The following is a 9,366-nucleotide window of genomic DNA, read 5'->3' on the forward strand; positions in this document are numbered from 1 at the left end:
GGTGTAAGAATACTGGAAAGGTAAGTGGATCAAAGTTGTGAAGAACTTTAAACTCTAAAAAGAGGTTATTACATTTGTATCTAGAGGTTACAGATTTTTATTGTTGTCATTCAGTCATTTCAGTTATAACGGCTTCGTGAATGATGAGAAGGGGAGGGATGCAGAAGCTGTGGAGCTGGAAGTCTAATGATAATTTTAAAAAACAAGTTTTGACAGCATTTTTAGGTTTACAGAGTTGTTTCCGTTTTGTTTGTTCTTATTATTTTCTTTATTTTTCTGGTTATATATGTACATTAATTTTTTTTTAAATACACATTTATTTTGAATCAATCTTTATGTTGGGAGAGAAAATAGAACAAAAGGAACAAGCCAGAAGAGGAAAAAAAACAGTAGAAAAAGAAAAAAAAAGGGAACATTACATGTGTTGATTTACATTCATTCTCCATAGTTCTCTCTCTGGATGCAGATGGCACAGAGTAGTTTTCTATAAGGTAAGTAGAACAAGTATTATTATTATTATCCCCTTTTGACAAATGAGAAAATTGAAAAGATTTAGTGGCTTTCCTATAATCACCTTGCTAATGAGCATCTGGTTCTAAGCAGGGCTCTTGATTTCAGGTCTCCCATCTTGTCCTTCTATTGATTTTTCTGACTATCTCGTGAGCACTTGGCCTGTGTAAGTTCCCCATAATTTTTTTTTTTTGCCAAGTATACATTTGGCATTCGAACAATATGGCTGGCCCAAAAGAGTCATGCTCTCTGCAGTAGAGCTGGAATGCTTGGTAGTTTAGTTCGAGAAAGGACCTCAGTATCTGGCATCTTATGGGGCCAAGTGATCTTCAGAATCTTCCTAAAACAATTCAAATGGAAGCAATTCAGTTTCCTAGCATGGTGCTGATGTACTGTCCAGTTTTCAGGCATAAAACAATGAGATCAGCACAAGGCCTCTATGGACCTTCAGTTTGGTAGTCAGTCTAATGCCTCTTCTCTCCTACACTTTCCTTCAGAGCCTTCCCAACACTGAGCTATCTCTGACAATGCATGTGTCAACCTCATTATCCATGTGTACTTCTCTGGAAAGAATACTGCCAAGTTAAGTGAACTTATCCACAGCATTGAAAACTTCGCCATTTATTGTAACTGATGGTTCCACATATGGATGGTGTGACGCTGATTGACGGAGGACCTGTGCTTTCTTGTTGTTAATTGCTGTCCAGAATTAGCACAAGCAGCAGAATTGATCCATATTTTGTTGCATTTAGAATTGATTGTATGACCTGGCACAGGACCACCCAGCATGGTGTGCCCTCCTCAAAGAAGGTGCTGTGCTCTAGGAGCAAAGCACAATTGAATTAGCCCAAAGGAAATGTGAGAAGCCAATCCAAAGTTCACATGGACTATTAGTGTCTGACCTGTGGAGGAGCAGTCTGAGCTCATATTGGTCTGATCAGCCACAGATGGAACTAGACTCTAACATAGAGATGTCATTTTGGTCCTCTTTGACAAGGAAGGACAACCAACAACCTCCCATTTTAGCACTATAACCAACTGTTATGAAACTTGCCTATCTCCCGAAGGGAAGGGGCCAAAGGCACCCCCAGAGGGCACCCCCAAGCCCAACCGTCCCAGGGCCCCATCTCCCCCGACAAAAACAGAGCCTCTCAGATAGGAGTCCACATTCTCCTCCCTCCCACCCTGGCCCCTCCCCACCCTCCTTCCACTCACACCGGAGGCTGTGGCTGAGGACTAGCTCCTTGATACCACACCACAAGGCCCAGCGAGCAAAAGGTGGAGCCAGACTAAGTACGGCTCAGCAGGACACCCCAGCTGCTACCACAGGAAAAGCGCCCAAGCAGAGCATGAAGTGGAACTGGCGTCTGGCTGACCTGATCTTGACCATCCTCCTCCTCCAGGGTAAGGACATTAAAATGGGTGCAAAAAGGTGGTGAGGGATCATGGGGGAGAGGCACATTTGGATCCTCACCATAGCTTGGTCCCTTGGAGAGGTACTGGTGGGGCTTGTGTGGCATGTGATTCCAGGTGGGCACAGGGAGCGGGTAGGACCTGAAGAACAACATTCTCTTAGGAGGTTTGTTCGGTCCTGGAACCATCTCTGCCTGACAAAGTCAGAGTTCTCAGATACACTAAAAAGACAACTCTGCAGTCTCCATCTTGGGCTTGAAACTTATGCCGCAGCCCAGGCTCTGGGGCCAGGGGCCCAAAAGGAAACAAAGAAGAGGTCCTGAACCCAAGGTTGGAATTGGGATTAAACCTGAGCATGTTTAATGGAATCAGAGCCCTTGGATTTGAGGCTCATCTACACCACCCACAAGCTAAGGGATCTTCACCTTTCTTAGCCTTGGGATGACTACCAGACTCCAAACTGGCCTCCCACATTTTTTGTGTCTCTTCTCTCAAATTCACCCTTCACACAACTGTCTAAATCATTTAGCTGGTGAAAAAGGTTGGCAATTTCATTTCCCCTCCTCTCTTGACTCTAAGATAAAATGCGAAATTCTCAGCTCAGAATTTAAAGCCTTCCACAATTTGGCTCCTTGTCTGGTCTACCTTTCCAGCCTTATTTCACATGATTCTACTCTGTATGCCCTTTGTTTCAACCAAAAAATCCCACTTTGTTCTCCCTTGCTGTTCCAATGCCCACTTTCATGCCTATGAATCCCTTCATGCCTGGAATATATTCCTTCCCCTGCCCTACTTCTAGGGAACTCTGGCTTCCTTCAAAGCTCAGATCATGGACATCCTCTTACAGGAAACCTTTCCTAATACTCCCTTCCTCTAATAGTCATATATAATCACTGCATATTTTATCTGACCAATCCTATTTTTCCCCTCTAGTGAAATATGAGCTCCTTGAGATTAGGAACTATTTGTTGTTATATCTTTGTAATCCCCATCAGAGCCAGTACCTGGCACGTAGTAGGTGCTTAATCAATATTTGTTCATTTGGATTGGAAGCCATTAGATTAATTGGTCTTGTTATGTAAAAACACCTACCTCTAACAGCCTACACTTCCTTTATCTGCCTTGCTTAGTGGGCAGAGCTCAATTGAGCACTGGGTATCTAGACTTAGGAACCACTGACGCAGGGATGAAAGAAAACAAGTCATTTTAGCTTTTAACTGTCTGAGACTTAGTGAAAGGAAAGGAAAGAGATCTCTGTTCTTCCTTGTAGTGTCCAGGAAAGAAGAAATAGCATAGTTCTATTCTGCTTCCCTCTCTTGCCTCTATGAGACACACTATCCACACTAGATTCAGGGCCAAAAGCTAGAGTTAGAGTTTGCTCTTTCTTGGAAGGTGATCCTAATGCCAGATGTTTCTAGTGCCATATCTATACTCTCTCTCTCTGAGACATGTCTATATCATACAAATAATAATGCAAACCTGAGAATTATTGGATAGCCAACTCTAACAGATACCTATGATTTCCACTTGAAATAGATTTCTGAGAAACCATATGAATATGTTCTTGTGACACATCGGGCATCACCTATATTCTTATCAAATGTTATTTAATATTCTATTTATTTGTATATATGTCATGTCACTCTTAATACACTGAAATTTCTCATAAAAGATGGTTTGTCATCAATATGTCATTTGTATCTTCTCCAGTGATAGTGCTTAATAAATGTTGGGTGGAATTTAAATGAATTCTGAAAAATATCTTGATCTTTGGGCAGGTATATACCTGTCAACCCCAATCAGGGTTTCAGGGGATGCTGTATAAATGCCTTTGAATACAACTTGGCAATTAAAGTAAAAAGTTAGGCTCAATGTCTCCCATTGCCCTGGTTTAAGAGTTGGATGACCTAAGAACTATCAGAGACAGTTTGTATTTATCTATATTTCTCATTTCCTCTTCAAATAATCATGAACAATCACTACACATTTTTTCTGGCCAATTTTCCTCCTTCTCTCTAGTAGAATATGAGCTCCTTGAGACTAGGAACTATTTGTTGTTATATCTCTGTACTCTATATTTCATCCAAGCTTTCCCCAAATGATTTTAGCCTCACTGTCTTTCGATTTCTTTCTTTTTGCAGGTGTCCTGGCCCAGACAGATCAAGGTAGGAGAAATGTCTTCTTTGTGTCCTCACATGCTATAGGCAAGATTAGATAGAGGAAAGAATGCTGGTTCAGGAATCAGACTAGTTGAGTTCAAATCCCACCTCTGACAATTCCATCTTATATGGCCTTGGAAGTCCCTTAATCCTAGCACCATGCAGGATCTTTCCTTACCTGTAAAATGAGGGGGCTGAACTAGATTGCCTTTAAGGTCCTTTCCATCTTCATGTTTATGACTTAGGAAATGATACTAAAATGAGTGGCAAAACTTGCTCATCCTAAACTCAGTTTCCAACAATGAGGCTAAGGCTATGTGATATTCTGTGAATTCACCCGTTCTTTGTGTGATTATAGGCTGGTGGGAGGTAAAAAGGAGGCGAGAAAAAGGGAGAAATGGAAAAAGAAACTATTAAAATGGGATTCTAGCATATTCTATCCATCTTCTCTTGAAAATGGTTATTATATCCTTTAGAAAAGGAAAATGTTTTATATGTGAAGTCAATCAAAAACAAAAATTCACAAAGGGAAAATGACTTTTTATAATCCAGGAAAAAAGCCAGTGGCCTTGGATGACAATCGACAAGATGGAAGTGCATTACTAACCTGCAACTTTAAAGGGAAAGAAAGTGTCCAATGGATCGCAGGGGAAATGGTCCTAAATGAAACTAAGAAAACATTGAACCTGGGAAGTATTTTCAAAGACCCCCAAAATGTATATTGGTGTAGAAACTCAGCAAAACCCGAAGAACATTCTCTCCGACTTCATGTGTATTATCGAAGTATGTAATCTTCTTCCTGCTTTTCTTTTTTATTAGAATAAGTGAGAGGCAGCTAGGTGGCTTAGTGGATAGAGCACTAGCCCTAAAGTCAGGAGGACCTGAGTTCAAATTTGATCTCACACACTTAACACTTCCTAACTGTATGATCCTGGGCAAGTCACTTAACCCCAATTGCCTCAGGGGGAAAAAAATAACAGTCCCTCACACTGGTCTGGAGAATTGGGAGGCTGGGTAGAGCTGAGTGATAAAACCTGAGAGGTAGTACTCTAGAGTAATCAGCAGTCTAACTCCCTTAAAGGAGCCTACCTAATCCTTTTATGTTCTGACCCTACTTTGGCGATATCCCCTTCTTGGGATGGGACAGCTCAGCTGTTTCTCCTAAGCCAAGGAACATAGGGAGGTTTTATGGGAACACAGATAAGGGGGCTATTGACCAAGGGCAAAAGATCTAGACAGTTTCCTTCTCCACAGAGATCTTAAAAGTGTCTTGGGCATACTTATCACATGTTATTTCATATGATATGTCTATGTCAGGGGAACATTAAGAGACAATCAGTGCATTGTCTAATGATTTTTGCAGGTAGTTTCTAATACTCTACAATGGGACAACCCTGCAGGGATAGCCTAGACAGGATCCTTCTGCCTATGAAGAAACAAAAGTTATCAAAAAGAATATTTGTCAACATATTTTAAAGGCATTTGTTTTTTTCCTTCCTCACAGTGTGCCAAAACTGTATTAAGCTGGATGGAGTCACTCTATCAGGCTTTATCTTAGCTGAAATGATCACTGTTTTCTTCCTTGCTGTTGGTATCTACTTCATCACAGGGAAAGATGGAGTTTGGCAGTCAAGAGGTAAAGAACAGTTTTGGTAGACAGGATAAAACCAACCTCTTCCTTTCAGTCTCATAAATTTCTTAAGTACCTGAAAGGTACTCACATAAATGTTGTTTGATGCAGAGATCAGGGTGGGCTGGGTTAGGAGTGATTTTTGTCTTTGTAGGATAAGAAGGAGCAATGTCCCCAAGCTTGTTTGCCTTTACTAAGGTCTGACATCCACTGACTGTCCCTCTGTCTTTTTTTGTGTAGCTTCGGACAAACAGACTCTGCTGACTAATGATCAGCTTTACCAGGTGAGTAAAGGGAGATGGCAGTGCCTCTGGTTAGACTAGTTGGGAACAAAGCCTTTAAATTTTAAAGTGACTCAGAAGGATCAGTTCAGAGCAGGAAATGCTTAAGACATAGGAAGATGAGTGCCCTTCCCATCTCCACCTCTTATCTCCCATCTCCCAGATGAAGGAATGCTGAGATAAAAAGAAATTTAGGTCAAGGCCCAGAGAAGAAAATTTAAAACAGTAACATGTGAGGCATGCTAAAAATCTGAGTAAAGTTTTAAGTAACAATAAATTTTGAAAAGCTTTTAAATGCTTTAGGACTTTAGGGACCCATCATTTATACACAAAGAGGGAAAGGCTCACCAAAATTGTGTTCCCCCCTTCCTCAGTTCTAGACAGTGCTTTGCACACAGTAGACACTTGGTGGGTAAATAAATGAATGAATGAGAGAATGGAGAAAAGAAGTTGTTGATTTTGTTGTTCCTTCTCAGCCTCTCAAAGACAAAGAAGATGACCAATACAGCCACCTTGAAGTGAGTCGTCCCCGGAAAAAGTGAACTCCCAGACTCAATCTGATGGTGTTCTCCTATTCCCTAAAACCCCTAAAACCTCTGCAATTTTGACTGCTTCTAAATAAGTTTCCCCCTTTCCAGCATGACTGTAACTATCTATCCCTCCTGGTCTCCATTGATGGGGCTCCACTCAGCTCAGCACATGCTGTGTGGTTGGACTGATTGGGACAGCCCCCTGCCCAAGGTCTCAAGGTTAACGTGGATTTTCATGGTGTTTGTTGTTAAAGGCATTTCTGAAACACCTTCACTATGTGCCTGCAAATTCTTCTCCAACAGCACCTGGAGCATTCTAGACATTGAATAAATATTAATTACTCAATTGTTTACAAGCCCTCTGCTCCAGAAGACAAAGCCTGAGTATGCTAAAGCATTCTGGTTTCTATTTGTGTTCTCAGTTGGGACAACCCAAAGCAGGGAGACTGGGGGGAAATGGGGGAGAAGAGACAGAGACAGAGACAGAGACAGAGAGACAGAGAGACAGAGAGAGACAGAGAGAGAGGCAGAGAGAGAAAGACAGAGAGAGGAGATTCTGTCATACCCAAGATTGGTTGGGCATAGTAGTTCCTGTAACTGGCTCCCTCCACAAAAGGATGAGTTGAGCTGTGTCCCATACCTGCCACCTGCTGGTAAGTCATTGTCTGAAAAGGAAAGATGGTAGGGAAAGGCTCTCATGTATGGAGTGAGTGCTTTGAACTTTTTCATAGCGCTCTAGAATGACTCATAATTACATGACACTCTAAGGTTTATAAAACAGTTTCTAGACAAGGTCCTCACAACCATCCTTTCAAGCCATTTAACAATAAAAAAAAATGAAGCTCAGAGAATTCACTTCATAAGATCACAGAACTAGAAATAGATTGTTCTCAGCAGCCTCATTTTCTATATAAAAAAATGAGGCCCCTGAACGTAAAGTAATTTATTTTCCAAAATTCACATAGATAGATGAAATTTGAACACAGGATTCCATGGCCAGTGATCTTTAGAATCTTAGAACTAGAGGTGAAAGCAATATTGGAGGCAATATGATTCAACCATGCATCTTACATGAGGATACTTGGGCCCAGAAAGATTAAGTTTAACAAACTGGATGAAGGATAGAGTGTAGGATCTATTAAATATATACTTTTTGCAAAGCACTATATTAAACATTAGGGACAGAATGAAAAAGTCTATTGTCAAGAAGTTTGTAGTCTACTGGAAAGGATATACCATTTAAGCAAATAAACAATCAGAATACAATTTGAGGCAAGTTAAAACACTAAAAAATTGATTCACAGCTATATTTTGAAGCTTCCTGGAGGTAGCTCTATCTAGAAGCAAAACATCTCAGATCTTCTGAGCAAAAGTTATTGCTACAACTTCAATGACAAAAGTTCAAGAGGAGAAGAGTTTAAGAATCCAAGACATTATTTTCTACTATGAATTTTCTTAGGAACAGGGAGTACTTCTAAACCTTAATGTATATCCCAATACATTGAATCTATGAAAGACTTACTGCAGAAGGTAGTATCTCACTTTCATCCTGAAGGAAGCTAAGGTTTATTATAGTGAGCAGCAGACTAAAGGAAGTGATTTGCCCATTATCCTATAACTATTAGGTGGTAAATCAGGGACTCTGTCTCCGGTATCCTAACTCTAAATTTGTGCTCTCCCCACTATACCCCTGCTGCCTTTTAATAACAAGAGTTCACGTGTATTTAGTACTCAAAGATCTTTAATTGTTTCTTTTAAATCTCTTGCTGGGTCATTATCCATATGCTAGCTCCTATCTATGGATAAATGCCATAGTCCTTCTCTCTTCTCTATATATTCTCAATAACTTTATTAGTTCCCAAGAGTTAATTTATCATGTGCACACAAAAATGCTTAATAAATGTCTTTTCATTCTATTTCACATGATTCCCAGATCTCTTGAGTCGTAGTGTCTTTTTAAAACTCCAGTTCCAACATCATTACTAAAACCACCATTAGTCATTTTGAACTATATATGCTAAATGCAGCTCAAACTTAAAATATCCAATGCTAAACTCATTCCTCAAAGCCATACCTCTTCCCAACTTCCCTTTCTGACAAAGGTACCACTATACTTCCAATCTTCTGAGTTTGCAACTTCCATGGTACAGAAGACAGAGTGCCAGGGCTATTTGAAAGCCATGATCAAAAAAAGAGCCTAGACATCATCTTTCAAGAAATTATCAAGGAAAACTGTCCTGACATTCTAGAAATAAAAGATAAAGTAGAAATCGAAGGCATCCACTGATCACCTCCTAAAAGAGATTCCAAGATGAAAACTCCCAGGAATATTATAGCCAAATTCCCAAACTCCCAAGTCAAGGGGAAAATATTGCAAATATCCAGAAATAAACTATTAAAGTATAAGGGAGCCACAGTCTAGATAACAGGCAGACCTGAGTCCAAATGTGATGACACTGACTAGCTGTATGACTCTGGGCAAGACACTGAATCTCTGTCTGCTTCACTTTCCTCATCTATAAAATTAGGGATAATAATCATACCTACCTTCCAGGGAAGTTATAAGGATCTAATGAAGTATTTGTAAAGCACTTAGGTCAGAACCTGGCACATAGTAGATGCAACATAAATATTATCTATTTGTAATATTATTATTTTCATTTCCTAATACCCTCTCATAACAAGTATTATCAATTTTACTTCCAATAACATTTACCATATCCGTCCCTTTCTCTCAATGCACATACCCATCACCCTAGTTCAGACCTTCAAAACTCCTGTCTGGCTTATTAAGCATCTCTTGAACTGGTCCTTGCCTAAAGCCTCTTTCCTCTCCAATGCAT

General features: G+C 40.2%; 1 protein-coding gene across 1 annotated transcript; it reads left to right on the forward strand.

Moving 5' to 3' along the window:
- Window positions 1–1,337: 1,337 nt before the first annotated feature.
- On the forward strand, window positions 1,338–8,447 carry LOC100924822 (T-cell surface glycoprotein CD3 gamma chain). The gene is made up of 6 exons (XM_012544957.3): window positions 1,338–1,914; window positions 4,065–4,088; window positions 4,635–4,865; window positions 5,587–5,718; window positions 5,953–5,996; window positions 6,470–8,447. The coding sequence occupies exons 1-6, from the start codon at window positions 1,554–1,556 to the stop codon at window positions 6,533–6,535; spliced, it is 858 nt and encodes a 285-aa protein (XP_012400411.2). The 5' UTR covers window positions 1,338–1,553; the 3' UTR covers window positions 6,536–8,447.
- The last annotated feature ends 919 nt before the right edge of the window (window positions 8,448–9,366 follow it).

The sequence above is a fragment of the Sarcophilus harrisii genome, chromosome 3 (genome assembly GCF_902635505.1).
Source record: "Sarcophilus harrisii chromosome 3, mSarHar1.11, whole genome shotgun sequence".
NCBI classification, from domain to species: domain Eukaryota; kingdom Metazoa; phylum Chordata; class Mammalia; order Dasyuromorphia; family Dasyuridae; genus Sarcophilus; species Sarcophilus harrisii.

What these genes read in the sequence shown, in the direction of transcription:
- LOC100924822 (XM_012544957.3), top strand. Translation starts at nt 1,554, where the DNA reads ATGAAACTTGCCTATCTCCCGAAGGGAAGGGGCCAAAGGCACCCCCAG. An exon ending in GACCATCCTCCTCCTCCAGG is followed by an intron (nt 1,915 to 4,064) that starts GTAAGGACATTA and finishes TTCTTTTTGCAG; the next exon opens with GTGTCCTGGCCCAGACAGAT. An exon ending in CCTGGCCCAGACAGATCAAG is followed by an intron (nt 4,089 to 4,634) that starts GTAGGAGAAATG and finishes TTTATAATCCAG; the next exon opens with GAAAAAAGCCAGTGGCCTTG.